A 23,154-nucleotide genomic window follows, 5' to 3' on the forward strand; every position below is an offset into this window, starting at 1 on the left:
CACAGTGGCTGTATTAGTTTACATTACAACCAACAGTGCAAGAGAATTCCCTTTCTTCACACCCTCTCCAGCATTACTAACAATTTCCCTTTATGTCTGTTGGCATTTGCCTTATGTATTGAGGTGATCTTATGTTGGGTGCATAAATATTTTAAATTGTTATGTATTTCCCTTGGATTGATCCCCTTGCTCATTATGCAGTGTCTTTCCTTATCTCTTGTAATACTTTTTAAGGTCTGTTTTGTTTGATATGAGAATTGCTACTCCAGTTTAGATTTCCACTTGCATGGAGTATCTTTTTCCATCCTCTCAATTTCAGCCTGTATGTGTCTCTATGTCTGAAGTGGGTCTCTTGTAGACAGCATAGACAGGAGTCTTGTTTTTACATGCATTCAGCCAGTCTGTGTCTTTTAGCTGGAGTGTTTAATCCATTTACATGTAAAGTAATTGCTAGTGTCTATGTTCCTGTTGGATTTTCTTAATTGCTCTGGGTTTGTTTTTGTAGGTCTTTTCCTTTCGTTGTGCTTCCTGCCTATAGAAGTCCCTTTAATATTTGTTGTGAAGCTGGTTTGGAGGTGTTAACGTCTCTGAACTTTTGCTTGTCTGTAAAACTTTTATTTCTCCATCAATTTTGAATGAGATCCTTGCCAAGTAGAGTAGCCTTGGTTGTAGGTTTTTTCCCTTTCAGTACTTTAAATATATCCTGCCACTCCCTTCTGGCCTGCAGAGTTTCTGCTGAAAGATCAGCTGTTGATCGTATGGGGTGTCCCTCATATGCCACTTGCTGCTTTTAATACTTTTCCTTTGTGTTTACCCTTTGTCAGTTCGATTAGTATGTGTCTCAACATGCTGGTGCTTTATCTTGTACGGGACTCTCCGCACTTCTTGGACTTTATTATTTCCTTTCCCACGTTAGGGAAGTTTTCAACTACAATCCCGTCAAAAATCTCTCGGACGCTTTCTCTTTCTCTTCTTCTTCTGGGAACCCTATAATTTGAATGTCGGTATGATTAATATTATTCCAGAGGTCTCTGAGAGTATCCTAAACTATCTTCACTCTTTCTCTTTATTCCGTTTGTTAGCAGTTATTTCCACCATTCTGTCTTCCAGCTCGTTTATCTGTTTTCCGCCTCACTTACTCTATTGATTTGTTCCATAGTTTCTTTAAATTCAGTAATTGTGTTGTTTGTCACTGTTTATTCTTATATTTCTTCTAGGTCATCATTATATGTGTTAAATAATTCTTGCATTTTTCCCTGCCCATTTCTCAGATTTTGTATCACCTTCACTACCATTACACAGAATTCTTTTCCAGCTAGTTTGCATTTATTGGGTCTTGTGAGTCTTTAGCCTTGTTTCTTCATTTGTGCAATATTTCTCTGTCTTTTCACTTTTTTCTAACTTGCTGGGTTTGAGGTCTCCTTTCCCCAGGTTTTAGGGCCATCCTTCTTCTCCCTTTTGGCTTCTGCCCTTGGTGGTTGAGGCTGGCCCAAAGGTTTCTGTAGCCTTCGTGTTGGGAAGGCCTTGCACCTGTGCCCTGGTGGGAGGGGGTGAGTGTTTTCCTCTGGCGGGCAGGGCTGTGTGAGGTGGTATGTGGTGGGGTGCCTGTGGGAAGCCTGTCTGCTGATGACTGAGTCTGTGGATTTTTTCTTGCTTGGTGTTTGGGTGAGGTGTCCTGCACTGGGTGCCGCCGGCAGTTGGGTAATGGCGGGTCTTGGGTCCAGCAGGAGGCCTTCATGGGAGCTCTCACTAATCAATGCTCCCTGGGATCAGGAGTTCACCAGTCCAGGCTAGAGTTCTGGACTCACTGCTCCCACTCCAGAGGCTCAGGCCCAATCTCTGGCCGGGGAACTGAGATCCCGCAAGACGTTTGATGTGGCATTAAAAGGGGATTAAAAGAAATACACAGAAACAAAAAGCAAAGCAAGAAACAAAGGACGAACCCCAGACAACTGGCAAATGTAACATCAGACCCAAAAAAAGGAACAAATACATACACACAGTCGAGCAAAATAGTTCATAGAAAACAAAGCACAAGAAAGTTACCTGGTGAACAGAGGACACTGAGAATAATGCCGGCCAATTAAAAGCAAAGCCAGCGAAAACGTAAACCCAAGCAAGACCGAATGAGGGGGCCGACTGGTGAGTGGAGCACACCAGACATACCAACGGACAAGGCGGAACAAGGGGAGAAAAGAGAAAGAGCAGGAGGGCAAAGGTAAGCAGAAGTTCAAGAAAATATTTCACATATTGCAGAAAACCTGCAACAGCAAAGAACAGTGAGAAAAACAAGCAACAGCAAAAATTAAAGAAAACAAACCACAGAACCACAAAAACCCAATGAAGAAGTATATAAGGAAAATAAAAAGTGTGATTAAATAAAAGTTCTCAAAAGCTTTAAACAGAACTAATAATAAAAATAAAACCACCACAGAAAAAAGAAAAAAATCCAATGATTCAAAATACAATAATAATACATGGTTTTGTTAGATCTCAGCTGTCAGAGCATCCTTCCCCCGACTGTGAATCACAGTCCACCCCACCTCCCCCGGATGCCCTCCAACTCTGCCCTGGTCTCTAGACCCACTGTGGGGGCAGCCTAGGCTTTTGCCTGGCCCTATTCCCGCACATCCTTGCCTCCCAGGTCTACAGCTTCCAGAGCTGGGATGTTTTCTTTTGCGGGGAATCTCACTGGCTTTTTAGATCTTCCACAGACAGTCTGCCTAGCTGTCCATGTGGATTTAGCCTGCAGCTTGTACAGCTGGTGGGAAGGTTTTCGATCCTCCTCCTTAGCCACACGGCCCCTGGGGCTCAGCTGCGGTTTTACCTCCACAGCTGCCTGTGTGTCTCCGCAGGGGTTTGCTCCTGAGGCTGCCCTGGAGGACCTGGCTCTGTCCCAGGGAGGACCAGCTATGGAGGGAGCACAGCGGCTTGGATTGTGGGGACCCTGGAAGGGCCAGGGACACAGGGTACCTGGCAGCCAACATGCACAGGAGATACGCCCTCTTGGAGATTTTGCTAACCTCTGGCAGCTCTGCCTCAGTGAGAATCAAGCGTGGAGGTGGTTCAGCTGCTCAGATTTGGGGGACTCTGTGGCACCAAGTGTGCAGGGCCATCAGTGGCCTCGGATGCAGCAGCTACAGCACTCAGTTCAGTTCAGTCCAGTCACCCAGTCGTGTCCGACTCTTTGTGAACCGCAGCACCCCAGGCTTCCCTGTCCATCACCTACTGCCAGAGTCTACCCAAACCCATGTCCATTGAGTCAGTGATGCCGTCCAACCATCTCGTCCTCTGTTGCACCCTTCTACTCCTGCCCTCAATCTTTCCCAGCATCAGGGTCTTTTCCAATGAGTCAGCTCTCTGCATCAGGTGGCCAAAGTATTGGAGTTTCAGCTTCAACATCAGTTCTTCCAATGAACACCCAGGACTGATCTCCTTCAGAATGGACTGGTTGGATCTCCTTGCAGTCCAAGGGACTCTCAGGAGTCTTCTCCAACACCACAGTTCAAAAGCATCAATTCTTCTGCACTCAGCTTTCTTTATAGTCCAACTCTCACATCCATACATGACCACTGGAAAAAACCGGGGAGAGAAAGACTACAGAGACGGCTCCACCCCGGGCATGACTCAGCAGAAACGCCCGGCCTCCATGTCTGCCAGGCGTTCTTCCGAAGGCATTCCGCACCGTACTCCCATCCCTCACGACTCCTCCGGCCACCTCCCTGCAGTCAACAGCAGATCCTGCCCTGGGATTGCTCTCCAATCCCCAAACCCCAGCTCCCAGCCGCCTCTGCGCAGTCCAGAGGACGTGCGTCCCTGCTAGGTACGGAGTGCTGTGGGAAGGATTGTCCGCGTGGTCCTCATTCCCTGCAGCCGGTCACGGATGAGCTGCGGCGCTCTCCAGGAGCCTCCCATGCCAGCTCTCTGTCCGGAACAGTCTCCCTGATGGGGGATGGGACCACTGCTTCGGTCCCCCAGCCCCACTGCTGTCTCGGGTGCAGATCTGGTCCTGCTCAGTCCCCTCCTTCTCCCTCCTTCCTTCACCCTCCCGGGTTTTGCGTGGATCTGTACATTCCTCTCCGGTGGCCGGGGACGCCTGCCAGCTCTCCGCTGGTGCTGGGTGAGATCCTCCGCACCCGCGGGTGTGTTCCCGAGGCATCCGCAAGGGGAGCTGCACTCCAGTCCACCCACCCCGCGTCCTGTCCTCCTGGTTTCCTTTCTTACTGCAAACTGAACTACCATGACGAGATCAGGGGATAGGAAGTTTTCAATGTTTTCTTATAAAAGAATTCTGCTTCTAAGGCAACCGGATTTATTTGTGAGTAAATTATCATCACACTGGGCTTTCCCTCATAGCTCAGTCAGTAAAGAATCAGCCTGCAGTCCAGGAGGCCTGGGTTCGATCCTTGGGTCCGGAAGATCCCCTGAAGAAGGAAATGGCAACCCACTCTGGTATCCTTGTCTGGAGAAGCCCATGGACAGAGGAGCCTGGCGGGCTGCAGTCCATGGGATCGCAAAGAGTCTGGCACCACTGAGCCACTAACACTTCACTTTATCATCACACTCAATTTAAACTAGGTTATTAAGTAACTGCATGGTTGATTTTGTAATCGTAATAATTAAGAAGAAGGATTTGAAGCATAGAATTTTGTAGCATAATTCCTTTCCATTTTTATTACAAAGACCAAATTACAGTAAAGTCAAAAGGTTTATCAAATATAAATTTTGATAAAATTCAGCAAAAAAATTGCTTTTGGGCCTTAATTATGCTCTTCAATCTATAGTGACACCTATAGGTTTATGTTTGGTATGTACTTTCAACTACATTAGAATAACAAATATATTTAATCTAACTTAAGGCACAAACATTCAGAAGTTAAGTTTCACATTAATCTTGCCACACTTTGTTACGTACAAAGTTCATCTCACTAACATTTTATCAATAATGTATCCACAGATATCTTAGAAAAATATGAATTTACATACTTATTCACCTAAAGAACTCATTTTTCACTTGCTTCTAAATTTATTGCATATTATCTGAATCATCACCCAGTGATTGGCAAATTGTTTTGCTTTAAGCACCAGCAAGTGGATTTCAGATTTTCACTTGCAGTAAGCCTGCAGGAAGAATAGGTCCTCTCGGTGGTTAGAGCCTGATACTAATGACGCAAAGTTCGTAGGATCAAACCCTTTATGAGTAGATTTGCTTTCCATGCGGCAAAAGTCCTGCTCTACCATTTAGAACAGAGGCCAACTTTCAGTCATCTCCTGAGCTACTCACCAGGGAAAGACTAAAAGGCAAATGATCTTGGTGCCCAGAGCAGGGGCTACTAGTGACATCTAGGACAGCAAGCAACTCTAATCCCAGGTAACATCAAAGTGAGTGAAGTGAAAGTGAAGTCGCTCAGTCGTGTCCGACTCTTTGCGACCCGTGGACTGTAGCCCGCCAAGCTCCTCCATCCATGGGATTCTCCAGGCAAGAATACTGGAGTAGGTTGCCATTTCCTTCTCCATGTGACATCTAGGACAGCAAGCAACTCTAATCCCAGGTGACATCAAAACAAAAGCAAAACACGTAACTTTCTTTGAAAGTTGAAATATGGTTGATTTACAATGTCACGTTAGTTTCAGGTGTGCAGTGAAGTGATTCAGTCGTTTATATATATTCATTTTTAGATCCTCTTCCCTTATAGGTTATCACAAAACATACACTATACATATAAGTGTTATTTATAAATATATGATATATAAACTATTATATGCAAGCCTGTGAAGTCCCGTTAGTTGCGTCCGACTCTTCATGATTCTCCAGGCAATAATACTGGAGCGGGGTGCCATGCCCTCCTCCAGGGGATCTTCCCCACCCAGGGACTGAACCTGCGTCTCTTATGCCTTCTGCATTTGCAGGCAGGTTCTTCACTACTAGGGCCACCTGAGAAGCCTATCACTATAAAACTATTATATATATACTTATTGTATATAATTATACATATACAAAAAGTTATATAATACTTTATATATATATGTATTTGTATAGAATATATAAATATAATATATATACACATTTACAAAGTAACCAACATAACGAACAATAACCAACAACAAAGTTCTACCATCAGCGTGGAGAATTATGCTCAGTATCTCATAATAACATATAGTTGAAAAAAATCCAGAATATATATATATACATGTACAACTGAATCACTTTGCTTTGCATCTTTAACTAATAAAACCTTGTAAATCAACTAGTTCCAGTAAAAATAAAATAAAAAATTTTAAAAAGATTTATCTTACATTTGGTTATTATACAGCAGATTCTAAAAAGGAAGAAACAGCAGCAGCGTAAAAACCATCTCACTAGGAGCAGATCTTCACCGAGTTTTTTGTTGACAGTTTAATCTGTTTTGCAGTGTGATAGCATGGCGTATAATGCCCAACTGTGAATCACAACTGAAATTCCAACTAGGATACAGAAGCTGTATGTGGATAAGACTTTCTTCTTATCATTATCAGCAACAATAGGCAAGCACACACTATGCACATACCCTTTACAGAAAGGCAACTCGAAGCATTAACATAATTGACCAACCGACTCAGACCCAAGAATCCAAGAGGCTGCCGCTTGCTAACTGCTGGCATCCTCAGGGAAGGGCTGCCTCCTGTTCTCTGTTCCTTTCCCTGTACAAAGCTCAAAGATGATCACAATATCAATAACAAAACCGGATTTAGCTGTTACAGAACAATTATACGCCACGCTTGTGTTCTCTGTTCAATAAAAAAGAAAAGTCACAAGGAAGGTCAAAACTGAAGATGGCTGAGAATGATAGCAATTTATTGCTGTGTATTGATTCTCGCCATAGCTTACCTTCTGAAGTTTGTAAGCCTTTTAATTTAGCAGGCATTTGAACATGTGTGCTGTTTTTAGCTGTGATTTCAAAAAAACAACATGAAGCTGTAATATCTTCTGCCAAACTAAGAAACAGAGAGCCCGCTGGGTTTTTACTATGAGTTGGACGTCTTAATTAATGTAGCTCATGTGTTAAAGCAACTGTTGATTATCTTTACTTTTAAATTTTCTATTGTGGTAAAATAATATCAATATAAAGCATCCTATTGAACCACATTGAACTATATAGTTTGCGGCTCTAAGTACACTGCGTTGTTGTGCAACTGAAACCATCATCCATCTCCTGAACTGAACTCTCCTGAACTGAAGGTCTGCCCCCGTTAATCACTGACTCCTCATCCCCCCTCACCACCCCCACCTCGGGCCCTGACACCCACCAGTGCACTTCCTGACACTATGATTTGACTATTCTAGGCATTCCGTATAAGTATCTGCACCTACTGTGTACTGGGATGCATTTTTAAGGTTAACTTCATATATGTCCTACAAACAGACTGTACCTTCTTTCACCACCCCCCAGAGATATACAGTAGAAATGAACTATTAATTAAACAGCCCACTCCAGTCTGATTTTGATCCCATTGCTCCACCAAAGCTGCCCTGATGAGAAAACCAAGGACTCCCGGTTACTAAGCCTGGCAGCGAGTCTCTCTCTGTCCACTTGACTTCTCAGCGGTATTTATTTGACGGTTAATCATTCCTCCTCCCTCCTGCTCCTCCCGCTCTCCCTGCGGGGCTCCCAGGATGCCTCCCTCTTCTGGTTTGCCTCCCTCCCCACTCGTTGCAGAACCTCCTGCTTGGCTCTGCTCCTCGGTTCAGTCCCCAGTCCTCTTTCCTTCATATAAGATTAGTGACCTCATCCAGCGTCGAGGCCTCAATAGCACAAACACGCCAGAGATCCCAACACTGCTTCTCCAGTGTGAGCAGCACCCAAGTTCCAGACACCAGTTGTTGCTATTATTTAGCTGCTGACTCCTGTCCAGCTCTGCGACCCCACTGCCTGCAGCCCACCAGGCTTCCCTGTCCTTCACCATCTCCCAGGGCTTGCTCAAACTCATGCCCATCGAGTCAGTGATGCCATCCAACCATCTCATCCTCTGTCATCCCCTCTCCTCCTGCCTTCCATCTTTCCCAGGATCAGGGTCTTTTCCAATGAGTCAGCTCTTCGCATCAGGTGGCCAAGTATTGGAGTTTCAGCTTCAGCATCAGTCCTTCCAATGAAGATTCCGGGTTGATTTCCTTTAAGAAACCCTTTATGCATCAGACTCAATAACCCGCCACAAACTCAGCACCTCCATGACGATGGCTAAGAGGCACTTCTAACTTCACGTTTCCAGAATCCACCCCCATTTCCTTTGCCCTCAGCCCGTTCTTCTCTCATTCGGTGTCAACTCCAGCATTCCAGCTGCTCAAACTAGAAATATTCAGAGTCACGCTAAAGTCTTTGCCTCTTCTCTCACCGAATTTCCATCAGGAAATCCCAGCGGGCCTTGCTTTGACGTGGACTTTAGACACGAGCCACTTCTCACCGCTGCAGTGCCTACCGTCCCGGTCTGAGTCGCATCACCACCTGCTGGACGAGAGCCTCCTCACGGGACTCTCAGCTCCACTCCTGCCCGTGGACAGTACATCCTCATCGCAGCAGGTGGAGTGAAGATCCTTCCGGATCTGAGGCAACGTCCTCTCCTCAGGACTCTCCAGTGCGTTCCTACTTCACGCAGAGTAACTGCCGCGGCCCTGGCAGGAGCCCACCAGACCCGGGACGGTCCGGTCCTGGTTGCCGCCTCCTCTTGCTTTCTCTGCTCAGCCACGCTGGCCTCCTAGCTGCTCCTTAGCCTCAGCGCACCCGGCCCTGCCTCGGGACCTCACTGCTCAGCCTGCAGTACCCCGCCTTCACGCCTGCAGAGGGGGCAGACTCCCCGCAGCTCATCGCTCCGAGCTCTTCCCGTCAGTGAGATCTTACCTGTCTACCGACCCCAAAAGGCCAACTGCGTATCGACCATGTCGTGGCCTTGTTTGCGTCATTTCTGATTTGCGTTTAGTACTATCAATGCACCATATACTTAGCCCACTTACACTGCATAGTGTTTGTCTTCCCCAGCAAAATATGAGCCCCTGACAAAGACAGAAGGACTTCTGTGGTTTTGTTCACGATGATTTTGTACACAGGACACAGTTAGTAAATACTTCCTCAATAAACGACTTGGAATATTTTTTTCCATTTGAAGGTGTTATTTTTCAATAAACTCCAAAATTGCTTTGTTTTCTTACAGCTTAGAGTTCTGTTTTCGGTAGTCTTCTGAAATTTATATTCCGAAGATCAACATCAATGTCCAGGAAGATAACTCTATTGAGGAGTCTCAAAGTACTTAATCTGCATTTAATAAATCTATGAAGGCATCAGGTATCACACAAGTCATATTCATTCAGTTACACTGCTTTCCTCATCTACTGTGTTCAACCTCACACCATATTTTCCCATAGTAGAAATGGAATCATTTTCTAAAATTGGTTGCAACTGCTTCTGTGCACCCCTTGCTTCAGAGCTTTTCCCTTTTGTTTCTATAGCTTACTTCCTTGAGACAACACATTCATCTCCATAATAATTAATTCTAACCCCAGCATGCCTGATCCAAGTAATTTTTATGGGTCAATAGGACCAAATGTTCTTCCTGTGATGATAAGACATTGTGTTTACATCCAAATGAGTCCACATTTAATTGTTATGTGTTCAATTTAATGCAACTGTGCCTGAGAGCATTAAAAAGCAATGACAGGCATTTGTTTGAATTTAGAAATTCATTCATCAGAGTAACATAGGTTCTTTTGCTTAAAATGAAAACAGTCTTCTGTAAGTTGCAGCTCAGAAGTCTCACAATGACAAAAATAATATAAAAATTACTCTAAATTTGTAGGAAAAACATGCATAAAGCTTAAAGAGAATATATCAACAGATAAATGTTGGGTGATGGTATAAGTTATTTGCACTTTTTTTTGTATGTCTGTTTTGCAAAATTTCTGCAATAAGTATGTATTACCGATATAATCAGAAAAATAAAAAACTTTATTCAGGAGTTAATGACACCCAATTCTACGATTCTGAAACCAATGCACATTCGCAATGTAAGCAGTGTCTCCTAGTGAAGCGTTGTGACTCACCAGCGTTACGCCATCATCGTTTTTCTCATTAACGTTTCCTCCACAGGACAGGAAGTGTTTGACGTCTGTTAACATGCTCACCGGTCTTTGAAGCTTCATCTGCCGCAGTGAAGTGAGATCCACTCCTGGAGGGAGGTGGGGAGAGCCTTTCAGACACAATATAGAGCTGTTTCTCAGCTGCTGGGGGTAAAAATTCCATCTTATCTTGTATATTTCAGTGTGTTCCTCTTTGAAGCCCCACTTCCACTTTGAATTCTCATTCAAAGCAGCTATAACTGTTTCTCTTGGCATGCAGTCTTACTTCCAGTCAGAAGATAGTCTTGAATAATTTTCCTTTTATATCCCCAAATATAACAGAATGCCTTAGCCATGGGGATCTCTCCATGGATTTCTGTTTTCGTATAAATCATCAGCAGAGACTGCCCAAAGTATTGTAAAGTACCTGGACTGAATTGAAATGAGTTTAAAGACATGCTTTCTGTTCCCTGTGATTTTCTCTTTAAAATAGCTGCTTCTAAAAGGAATGGAATAAAAAAAGGATTTAGTGGGAAAACTGGAAAATTTTGGATAAAGGCTGTGTTATAGATAACATTATTGTACCAGTGTTTGGATAAATGCACCATTCATTCACACATGCTAAGTCGCTTCAGTCATGTCTGACTCTTCTCAACTCCATGGGCCATAACCTACCAGGCTCCTCTGTCCATGGGATTCTCTAGGCAAGAATACTGGAGTGGGTTGCCATGCCCTCCTCCAGGGGATCTTCCCAACTCAGGGACTGAATCTGTGCCTCTTATGTCTCCTACCTTGGGAGGTGAGTTCTTTACCACTTGCACCAGCTGGGAAGCCCAGGGCTGTGTACATTGTGAATGTGAGAAGAAGCTGGGTGAAGGGTACCTGGGATCTCTCTGTACTATTTTTGCAAATTTCCTGTATATCTAAAATGTCTTTAAAATATTTTTAAAGGATGCTCCAATTGATCCTTTCATGACGACTAATGTTAATAAGAAGAAATAAACTGAGGGGAGAACTGAGAACTGGGCTTCACTGAGGTGGGTGATTTATGCAGCAAAGATTCAGGTCAGCTCACCTGTTCACACCTCTGTGCTGTGCTTAGTCACTCAGATGTGTCTGACTCTTTGAGACCCCATGGACTGTAGCCCACCAGGCTCCTCTATCCATGGGGATTCTCTAGGAAAAAATATGGGAGTGTGTTGCCATGCCCTCCTCCAAGGGATCTTCCCAGCCCAGCATTCAAACCCAGGTCTCTAGCATTGCAGATGGATTCTTTCCCACCTGAGCCGTCAGGGAAGTCCAAGAATACTGGAGTGGGTAGCCTATCCCTTCTCCAGGGGAACTTCCCAACCCAGGAATCTAGCGGGAGTCTCCTGCATTGCAGATGGATTCTTCACCAGCTGAGCTACCAGGGAAGCCCATTCATGCCTGTATCCAAGCTGAGCTTTCACGGTGGCATAATCTCCATGGTAGCGAGTATCTCTGCATTTCTGCATCTCCTGTTCCTGGCCCTGGTTCCTGGACATACGAGGTGTTTACTAAGGGGAAATAATCCACCTCATCCCAAATGAAAGTAGTAATAATGGAAACAGTGATATTAGTGATGCTGATCCAGACGCAGGCGACATGAGATGACGTCTGTATCTGAGCAAGTGCTTGCTGTGAACCAGCTACACTCCTGAGAATTTCTCTCTCTCGTCTGACTGAATCCTTGCTGCAAAAATGGCAAGACAGCAGTGGGCTCGACCAAAAACAATAGTGCGGTCCTCCTGGCTCCCCTGGACCGTAGCTGTCTTCCCCAGGGTGGGACTCTGGGAAAGTGATTTAGCCTCGCCTTCCGTAACCTCCATCACAGAGAAAATACACATCCCAGAGGAACAAAGCTAATGGTAACACTTGTAAGACCAGGCTGCTTGGCAGAGGCTGGCATAGTGCCCATCGGCGGTCATGTCCCCTGTGAGCGTGCCACGCCGGCCTTACTGCAGCCGTCCTTCCCTGAGCTTGGACGAAGTCCAGAGCAGAGATGGTCCAGGGCTTCAGTGCTGTGTCTTGCACTTATTAGTTGTGCTGATGGGGTCAGGTAACTTATCCGCTACCTCAGTTCCTGCATCTGCAAAAGGGGCTGACAGTTTATTCCACTAGTTGGCATGAGAATGACTCAAAGCACACACAGCATAGAAAACATAGCTTCCAGGAAGCACTCCATGAAAGGGACCCATCGTTTTAGTATTAGTCAGCCTTCTGGTCCAAGCATCACCTGCCACTCATTCAGGGATGTTTCCCTTTACAATAAGGAGGCAGGGAGACATCAAACAAAGTGAAGCCAAATGCAATACTTGAAAAGCGCAGCTCATTTCAAACACTCTGTTCAAGGTAAACCCAGTGTAGTGGAAACAGGAAGGAGAACCACCAGCAGCCATATCTCAGCTTCCTGGTCATCAGACGTCATCTCGGAAGAACTAACAGATTTCCCCAATGGGCACACTGGTGGTTTCTTAAGAACCAGCTAACACTGTCACTGTCCTCTTCCTTCAAGGACTTCGGAATTTGACATGGGATTTATACTTGGAAAACACTGTTTCTCAGATGTCAGTGTTCAGTTTGGATGTTGAAGTAGCAGAAACCCCTGATGGTTACAGCACTCTATGGCTTTGCTAACTTTTAAATGCTGCATGCTTACTGACATGGTATGTATCTTCTAGAGAACTATTTAAACATGCAATTAACGTTGAGTGATAAAAAAAGAATAGGGCTCAGATGAAAGACACAAATTAAAACAGAAATGAGCTGCCACTCATTTCTGACTTATTCACATTACAACATGTTATGGGAAACAATCTGTTTCTGGTCGCTGCTGTAAGGATATGACTGGAAGGATATGACATTGTATCCCTGTATTTTAAAACTTGATTTTGAATCAAATATGATATCAAGTAAGACATAACTTTTGGATTTTTGTAATGTGTTCAGGGAAAAAAAGCACAGATATATTTTTGGTAAAACAATAGAATGGAAATTCCCTCATTTCTTGGTCAAACAAATTTCTTAAGATACCCCTGGGAAAAAAACAACCGTGATGACTACAGCCCATAAGAAACCTATTATTTTGTGGTGGGTAACTGGCCAATCTGAAGCTGAAGCTCCAATACTTTGACCACCTGATGTGAAGAAGTGACTCATTGGAAAAGACCCTGATGCTGGGAAAGATTGAAGGTGGGAGGAGAAGGGGACAACAGAGGATGAGATGGTTGGATGGCATCACCAACTTGATGGACATGAGTTTGAGCAAGCTCCAGGAGTTGGTGATGGACAGGGAGGCCCTGGCGTGCTGCAGTCCATGGAGTCTCAAAGAGTCAGACATGACTGAGTGACTGAACTGAACTGGCCAATCCTCGCTTTTTTATTTTCAAACAAGTTTTTGAAAAAACTAATGGCCGGCCTGCTTAGATTGACTTCCCAGCAGGCGCCAGTGGTAAAGAACCTGCCTGCCAAAGCAGGAGATGCAGGCTCCATCTATAGATCTAGAAGGCCCTCTGGCAACGCACTCCCCAGCGGTAAAGAACCCGCCTGCCTGAGCAGGAGACGCGGGCTCCATCCACAGATCTAGAAGGCCCTCTGGCAACGCACTCCCCAGCGGTAAAGAACCCGCCTGCCTGAGCAGGAGACGCGGGCTCCATCCATAGATCTAGAAGGCCCTCTGGCAACTCACTCCCCAGTGGTAAAGAACCCGCCTGCCTGAGCAGGAGACGCGGGCTCCATCCATAGATCTAGAAGACCCTCTGGCAACGCACTCCAGCATTCTTGCCTGGAAAATCCCATGGACACAAGATTCTGGCAGGCTTTCCTTATGGCTCAGCTGGTAAAGAATCTGCCTGCAATGTGGGAGACCTGGGTTCAATCCCTGGGTTGGGAAGATCCCCTGGAGAAGGGAATGGCTACCCACTCCAGTATTCTGGTCTGGAGAATTCCATGGAGTGTATAGTCCATGGGGTTGAAAGAGTTGGACACAACTGAAGTGTATTAATCTAACAATCTGCTCAGATTTATTATTTTGATTGGAGTTTAGTAATTTTTTTATTCAATTAAGAACATAAGAAACTAATCATTTACCTGACATGCACAAGTTATTACACGTGATACAAATTATTATTGCCTGATTACATTTGATCATATCAATAAATGCTTGTGTGGAACGGAAAAGACATTAACACCTCAGGTTAATCTTAACTTTATCGTAACTTTCCTTAACTGTCCCTCTTAAGGTAATATCGTTTTGCAACAATTCAGCTTTTCCTTTTCTCTATTATCCATCCTGTACTGGGGATACTCTCTGCTGCTTTCAAAGATAATTTTATCGTTAGGCTATGATATGGCCCATCCCATGACTATACAGTGGGAATTGTTAAGCTCCAAGAATTGCATCTAATTTCAGTTTTTGTCTTCTTGGTAAGCTTTCTAAGAGATCCAATACTTCAAAGAAAAAGGGTTAACAGGCAAATAAAGGAGTTGCAGCAGAGAAAAAGAAACCAGGGATGCCAGACAGGTGTCATAAACCTCTCCCAAATCCTTTCCTCCAACTCTGACCACAAGTATACTGCAGGACTGTCCTCGGCAAACTGGGATCACTGTCACCCCCCAAGATGGGTGATTCCGAAGGGGCTGGTGCAGGAACAGCATTCCGAATGAACTTTGCTAAGCGGGAGGAATATACAAGGTCATCTGCAGACTGACAAATCTGGAAGTCCTGTGAAAACTGCGGAGGGAGGGCTAAGGCTGGAGGCAAGAAGACTAGTGTCTAAGGCTGTTCCAGAACATATGGAAAGACCAGAGTGTTAATCAAGGCAGCGACAGCTTGGCTGGGGACATACGCGAGCATATTAGAGAGATGAGAAAAAGGCTCTGTAAGATTTGGTGACAATTCAATGGGAGGGATTTAGGAGAAGAAAAGCGATGGTCAGGTGTTCAGGCTCCTGGGTGCAAAGGCAAGCAGCGCAGGGGGCGTATGAAAGGGCAACAAGAAGTCCTTATCGGACGGATTATCTCAACTCATCTGACATCCAAGTCAAAGACGCAGGACAGGTAACAAAGCTGCAGATCCGAGGTCTGGAAAGATGTCTAAGCTTCAGCAATGTCCCTGGGGTCAGGCGGGCGCTAAGTACCCGAGGAAAGGGAGAGATGAGCCAGAGACAGTGTGTGGAGAGAAGATGCTCGATACAAAGCCCTGGGAACAACCAACATTTTGGCTTCTGGGTGCATAAGCAGCGCGTCCAAAGGAAAGTAAGAGAAGGGAGAAAAGCGGTGGGACATTCGTAGAGGGGAGACTTCAGAGCAGAGTGAGCAAGGTCACTGGATGTCACAGGGAGGGGAGGTAAAGAAATACTGAACAGGAAATTGGCAGCTGGACAGAGAACAAGGGCAGCGGCAGTCACTGAAGGGCGTTTCCAGGCCAGTGGGGGTAGGAGCTGAATGTCAGTGGGCTCAGTGGAGAAGGTAGGGAACTCAGAAGATAAATGTGAGCTCCTTCTTTTAAAAGGATGCATTTGAAAGAAAGGAGAAAGGGCTACAGGTGAGGATATATGTAGAGCAAAGTAAAAAAGTTTTGCTTTATGTTTCCGGGCCTTGGAAAAAACACATCTCTATGTTTTCCAATAGACATGTACAGATGTGAGAGGTGGATCATAAGGAAGGCTGATCCCAGAAGAATTGATGCTTTTGAATTGTGGTGTTGGAGAAGCTTTTTGAGAGTCCCTTGGACTGCAAGAAGATCCAACCAGTCCATCCTAAAGGAGATCAACCCTGAATACTCATTGGAAGGACTGATGCTGAAGCTGAAACTCCTAATACTCTGGCCAGCTGATGTGAAGAGCCGACTCATTGGAAAAGACCCTGATGCTGGGAAAGATTCAAGGCAGGAGGAGAAGGGGACGACAGAGGCTGAGATGGTTGAATGGCATCACCGACTCGATGGACGTGAATTTGAGCAGACTCTGGGAGATAGTGGAGGACAGGGAAGCCTGGCGTGCTTCAGTCCGTGGGGTCGAAAAGAGTCAGACACGACTCAGAGACTGAACAAGAACAACATTTTGCCCACGGTGAGCACCCTTCCTGGATACCGCGAGCTCCCCCAGCAGCGCTTCTTTCTCTGCCAGCTCATTTTACCATCAATTTGCTTTTCTCGAACACCAGCTGCTTTGCTGCGCACCGGAGATGTCACAGGCATCAGATGCTCGATCAGAACTCCGCCGTCTCGTCTTCCAGCCCAGGAAGCTCAGGCAGCGAGCCGCGGTGAGTTGCTGTGCCCATGTGTACAGCGTATGTCGGTGGTGACAGTACAATTAGAACTTGTGACCAGCGATTTTCCGTGTAATCAACTTGCTCATGACCCGGCCTGCCTCCTGCCACACACGTCCTGGCGGGACGGCAAGATAAGCACCCCGATTTGAAATGAGGTGACGCAGAGGGAAAACTCCAGGTGCTCCAGCGCCGAGTGAGAAGACTGCGGTGCACCAAATGATGAAAATCCCATCTTGGAATATGAGAGATTTCTAACAGTATCAGTCTATGCTGTCACAACAGATCACTCTGAAAGGGCACCAGCAAGGGAGGGCTCAGGAAATAAATCGAATTAGACAGTATTTACTGGAACTACGGCAGCGGACCTAGATAAGGAGGAGGGATGCCGGCAGAAACGGAACCAGATTGTGAGCGGGGTGAGGGAGGGGCAGACGACTGCAAGGCAGAGGCCGGGGCAGGGGCAGCAACAAATGGAAAACAGAATTAAAAATGTAAGAGATATTAAATTGAATTTGTTCTGGCAAACATGCATTTCACAAACAGACTGTGACAGCCAGCATCCTGATGGATTTTCCTCCCAACCGTCCAGCCAGTATCTCCCTTATATTTTTTTCCTTAGTCATTTTTAAAATCAGGAATGCACTTATCTTTCTTTATATGGGATAGCAATACCACTCCTGCAAATATTCAGTGTTCTCGTGCAACAAAATCTTCTTGTGAGTTGGAAAAGCGTAGAAGAAAAGCTAATTATTTTACAAATAAAGATGCTTAATTTGTTTCCAAACAGAAAGAGCTACAACTGTAGCTATTAGGAAAACAGATCAATGAGAAGAACCGGAAACTAGGCTACAAAAGCGAAAGTGAAAGCCGTTCAGTCCGACTCATGACCCCATGGACTCGTTGTGACCCCATGGACTATGCAGTCCATGGGATTCTCCAGGCCAGAATACTGGAGTGGGGAGCCCTTCCCTTCTCCAGGGGACCTTCCCAACCCAGGGATGGAATCCAGGTCTCCCACACTGCAGGCAGATTCTTTACCAGCTGAGCCACAGGGAAGCCCAAGAATACCGGACTGGGTAGCCGTTCCCTTCTCCAGGAGATCTTCCCGACCCAGGAATCGAACTGGGGTCTCCTGCATTGCAGGTGGATTCTTTACCAACTGAGCTATGAGGGAAGCCCACGCTACAAAAGTGGCCCAGCTGATTAAGACAGCCCCAGACAGGCCCTTTCTTCACTCAGAGGCACCCAACGTTTTGCGAAGATCCAAATAACAAACCTCCCGACAGTGGAATATGCATAGCTTTCAGCTTGTTCCCTTTGGAAGCCGTGGGGTCTGACTCTGACAACTCATAGCTGACAAGATGTGAGAAAGTTCGAGGTCCCTTCTGCAGGAAGGAGCAGGTACCAGGGAGTGACTCCACTGTACCGCTTGTCCCCCCAGGGATGTGACTCGTGACCCACAGCTCAGCTCACACTGTCTCCAGTGAAGATAACATCCCTTACCTTGCTTTCAGAATTAATGAGACAATTTTTTTTAAGAACCCATGGCTGCGAAGCACTAATTATTATTATTCTAAGCCATCCTCAGAATAAACCTTTTGAGATGCACAATCTGGAGGAGGTGCAGGGCCCACAGAACAAAGAGGCAGCTGTGCGGGCTTTTCTGGGAGGCGAGAAGTGCACAGTCTCAGCACGGCGTGCCCCTTGGACATGCTACACCGTTTCTCTGACAAAAGATCACACTTGAAGGGACTGGAGTTTCTTTGGTGTTATTTATACCTGAACCGCGGAAAGGAAAAAAAAAAAAAAACAAAACTAAAGATGGGGCATACTTCTTCAGTTTAAGACCATATGGAACTCAGGGTTTCGAATGCCTCCCAGTTGGCCAAGGCTGGACTTACTCATGAAATTACACACTGGGGCTGTGCAATTAAGCGTTCTCTGTCAGGAGACATATCTGGGTCCCCAGCCTCAGCTTTTCAGGATGGCACCAGGACTGACTGTGGCTTTCCTCTGACAAGGGTTGAGCTTCCAGGTGTCCCCAGGAATGGATGCAGAGATGCTGGGCAGACTGCCCTTGACTTGAGCCCTCGCTCACCTGCATGAGAAGCTTAGGAAGCTGGACTTGTTCTCCCAAGAGAAGACACTGCACGCGACCTCGCGCTCATTAGCCCCAGATCCAGTTGTGCTGATTCACTTCTCTTTCCCTCCCAGTGGACAAGAGATTATAATTCCAAACCCAGTCTCGCTAATTAGGGACTTTGGGGGCCTGTTAAAATGTCCCTTTACGGTTGGCCTCCAGATTTATGCCAGCTGGCAAACGTGCGGTGATGAAACTGACTACAAAACGCTGCCCAGAACGAGACCTCGTTTCACACAATCAAGGGGAATGACATCTGTCTGCACTCACGCCTAAAATATATGCACTAAGAATTCGACCATTCTCTCTCTTCATCTACTGTTCCATGGCTTTTCGCAACATCAGCCTACCATTTTCATCCAGGTAGGTCAGCAGGATGGAGCTCGAGTCAGTGCCTTCCGTGGCATAATCCAGTGGGATGTTTCCATTGACGTCCTGGAGAAGGACGTTGGCTCCAGCCTACAAGCGGAAAAGAAAAATGAACATGGACATGGTTAGCATAAGGGCTACCCAGGTGGCTCAGTGGTAAAGAATCTGCCTACCAATGCAGAGACTCGGGTTCCATCCCTGAGCTGGGAAGATCCCCTGGAGAAGGAAATGGCAACCCACCCTAGTGTTCTTGCCAGAGAATCCCATGGACAGAGGAGCCTGGCGGGCTACAGTCCATGGGGTAGAAAAGAGTCGGACATGACTGAGCAAATTAACATCAACAACTGTTAACACAGAAAGCAGATCAAAACTTGCATTTCTATCCTATTTAGGAAACTGACCCAGGAAAGTTTGCGTTAGATACAGCTGGCAGGATCACATAGGAAACGAGTTATTTTTTGAAGACAAATTATAGTAGATGTTTTGTGATCAACTCTGATGGACCAAAAGGTTCAACTGACCCTTGATAGGATCAAGACCCCAGCCCCAAGTACTCGTCCTCACCCTTACTCCCCATGCTGTGCCACAAGACGCTGTCATGTGTGACTCTTTGCAACGCCATGGGCTACAGACCACCAGGCTCCTCTGTCCATGGGATTCTTCCAGGCAAGAATACTGGAGTGGGTTGCCACTTCCTCCTCCAGGGGATCTTCCCAACCAGGGGACTGAACCCGCTTCTCTTTTGTCTCCTGAATTGGCAGGTGGGTTCTTTACCACTAGCACCACCTGGGAAGCCCCGCCTCCACAACCCCCCTGAAAAACCCCAAATAACCAATCCCTGGCTGCTGAGCCAGGCACACCTCTGTGCCCGCCGTACTAGAGTGGCCTGGCTGTCCTAACACGACACAGTGGCCCTGCCTTTGGAGTCTGACGTCCCGTGTGAACTCCGAGCTTCCCCAGACCATCCTGCTAAATCCTCATGCTCCTTGCTCTCCGCAGAAACTCACTGGAGAGCTGTCCTCATGCTACCATTGCGTTAATGAAGCCTGACCCCACGGATTGTAGCCCGCCGGGCTCCTCTTTCCATGGAATTCTTCCAGGCAAGAATACTGGAGTGTGTGGCCATTCCCGTCTCCAGGCGATCTTCCCCACCCAGCGTTCGAACCCGAGTCTCCTGCACGGCAGGCAGATTCCTTACCATCTGAGCCACAGGGGAGTCCAACACAGTCACACAACAGTCCCTTTAATAAAGCCTGAGCTCATGGCTTCTGGCTGGTTTTTCTCTTTCCAGAAACTGCTTTCCGACAAAAAAGCAGCATCCAGAGACGTTAATGGATGAAGTACATCAGATACGACTACCAGACAACTTTCAGCTTCACAGGCTCTCTCCCTCAGGCACCTCTGCGCCCACCTGCTCAATGCTCCCCCTCCCCCAGCACAAACACAATGACGGACGTGCTTTCATCCTTATTAAAAAACAAGCAGTCACAGCAATTGTTACCCTGTCCCTACCTTCTTTAATGAGCTCCATAAAATTCACTAGGCAAGATTTCCCGTATGTCTCCTCCCAAAAGCCTGTCACTAAACTCAGGCCAAGAAAATAAACATTTCACCCTATTCTTCTTCCTGAATACAAGTTCGTACGGCAATGTGAATAAAGTTAATATGGTTCATATAATATCCAAACCCATGACTTTACATAAAAAGGAATAGCTTTTGATATTAAATAGTTTGTATATTTATGATATTAAGGGGCTTCCCAGGTGGCACAGTGGTAAAAACTCTGCCTGCCAATGAGGGAGACCTAAGAGCTGTGGGTTCAGTCCCTGGGTTGGGAAGATGCCCTGGAGAAGGAAATGGCAGCCCACTCCAGTGTTCTTGCCTGGAGAATCCATCCCATGGACAGAGGAGCCTGGTGGGCTACGGTCCATGGGGTCGCAAAGAGTCAGACACGACTGACTGGCTGAGCAGACACACATTTATATATGAAATAGCCATATAGCAATGGGCTTCCCAGATGGCGCTAGTGGTAAAGAGCCTGCCTGCCAATGCAGGAGGCCTGAGAGAACCAGGTTCGATTCTGGGTCGGGAAGATCCCCTGGAGGAGGGCGTGGCAACTCACTCCAGAATTCTGAGATCTTTCCTTGTTTGAATGTGTGTGTAGCTATATACTGCTTTCCTAAGCCTTAGCAAGTCTGTGCAGGTTTTCCAAAAGACTGCTCTAATTATAGTAAAAAGTAGGTCAAAGTGGTGGAACAGTCCAAATCTTCATGTTTTCCCTCCATGTGAGCTGTACCGCTCACCTGACCGTCCAGAGTGAACCACATTCCTATAGCCATAAAAAGAGACTCCTTTATTTAAACAGAACACGTTAGATGTTTCCGATTTTCCCTTACCTAAGGACAACTTCATTTTAAGGTTCTAAAGACGTCAAATTATCTTCTTAGTGCGTTTCGTTTTCTTTCATAGTCAGAGTTTGAAAGGAGGTTACTTGAGGCAGTAGTCTGAAGTAGATTTGCTAATGATTTTTTTTTTCTCTTAGTCTCCAACCAGGCAAATAAGGTTTTGCATATTTATCCTAGCTTCACTGGTTAAAGAATCAATTAAGACACAGAACCACAAGGCGCCCTTACTTAATTCAATTCTTACAGGTAGGAGGTAATCAATTTATTTTTTCCGCAATGCATAAAGGTTTCAGGTAGAATCTTATCCATGTCAGACATCTGGGTGGCAGATGACAGTGAATATAATTAAGAGTCACATATTATCAATAACAGCAAATAGAAATAGCACAGCATCGAGGTACCCCTGAAGGCAGGGCACTGGGGGAGAATGGTTTCCTTTCTTTAAGGACTAATGAGGCTTTTTCAGAGAAAGTCTGAAAACGAAAGGTGGTACTGAATATTTCATTTGGGTTCATTCACTGAAATTTCAACCCATTAATCACTGGTCTGTGCTGCTGAAAAACCAGGTATTGTCCCACGTACAGACCTTCCCAGGGGGTGGGAACTTCCCTAATCACAGACCACATCTTACTCCTCTTTATGTCCCCAAAAGTGCCTGGCACATATTAGATCCTAAAAACTATTTACTGAAAAAAGAAAAAGAAGCAACCAAACCCTGAACTTAGTTACTACAAAATGAGGCAAAGGATTATGATTTCAGGGATAGTTACTTCTAACTAAATCTTCTGGCATGCATTTTTAAGAGTCGATACAGACAATTACAAAATCAGTCTACACATACTTAAGTTTCCAGCCTTCACTGTTTCTAGATGGGTGACAACTGCAGGAGACTCTTTCGACCCACCCTCTCCCCATCTCTCCTCCAATTTCCCTCCCTTCCTCTGTCCCTCTGTCCCTCCTTCTCTCCCTCCCTCCCTTCCTTCGTCACTGGACACAGGTGAGACAGCCCACCAGCGGTGGCTCTGTCCCCACCGCATGATGGTCTGGTCTTAGCCAAGGTCCCCAGAAAGCCTGATCACGTGCAGTAAAACATGCGGCCAAGGAACACCCCGAAAAGGCGGTATTTCTCGACTCAGAATTCTGAAACTGTGTGCATGTATATAAAAACCTCACTGGCAAGATTCCTGGCTGATTGTCATTCTTTAGTCTGACGAACTCAGGGTTCATGCGTGCTGATGGCTCCTAATGAGTCCCCCTGGAACGGAGCTGCCAATGACTTGCAGAGCAGAACTCTGAGGCAAGTCCTTCCGTTGGGCGTCAAGAAAATCAATCACACCCTGATTTCATTAGGGAAATGAGGATTGTATTATGCAAAAGCAAAGTACTCAAATGCTTTTGCAGTTGAGGACTGGATAGTTCCTACTGGGAGTCCTGAATACATCTCCTCTCTTGTAATTCAAACTGGAAGCCCCACTTTGTCCTAAACTCTGCTCCAGGAGTATTGAAAGAGAATCCAAATCTCCCATTCTCCTCAAATAGGGATCTTCTTTCCTGCATGTCAGATAACATTTGAATGAATAAATGCACATTTCTGCAAGTAAATGTTTTATTAGTTTATGTAACAATTTAATGTCAGTGAACAGAAACTTGTCCATGTTTCACTTAATTCTCAAGCATTGAAATTTGAAAGACAGGTACCTGATGGACTTTTAATAAACAAATACCACTTTTTATATGAAAATATTTTGGTTACTTTTAGTTTTGATACAATTACAAGTGAGCTCAAAGTTGCAAGCACAGTGCCAGGAACTGCACTGTGTCTGTAACGGGTTGAATTGCATGCCCCTAAAGAAATGCTGACG

At 45.7% G+C, this 23,154-nt stretch overlaps 1 protein-coding gene across 1 annotated transcript in view; it reads right to left on the reverse strand.

Moving 5' to 3' along the window:
• Positions 1 to 23,154, reverse strand: part of MYO16 (myosin XVI) — a 529,091-nt gene that overhangs the window by 307,964 nt on the left and 197,973 nt on the right. The window contains 2 exon segments of the mRNA XM_018056366.1: positions 10,070 to 10,194; positions 18,869 to 18,977. Coding sequence (XP_017911855.1) covers positions 10,070 to 10,194; positions 18,869 to 18,977 — 234 coding nt within the window.

Source organism: Capra hircus, chromosome 12 (genome assembly GCF_001704415.2).
Source record: "Capra hircus breed San Clemente chromosome 12, ASM170441v1, whole genome shotgun sequence".
Classification (NCBI taxonomy): domain Eukaryota; kingdom Metazoa; phylum Chordata; class Mammalia; order Artiodactyla; family Bovidae; genus Capra; species Capra hircus.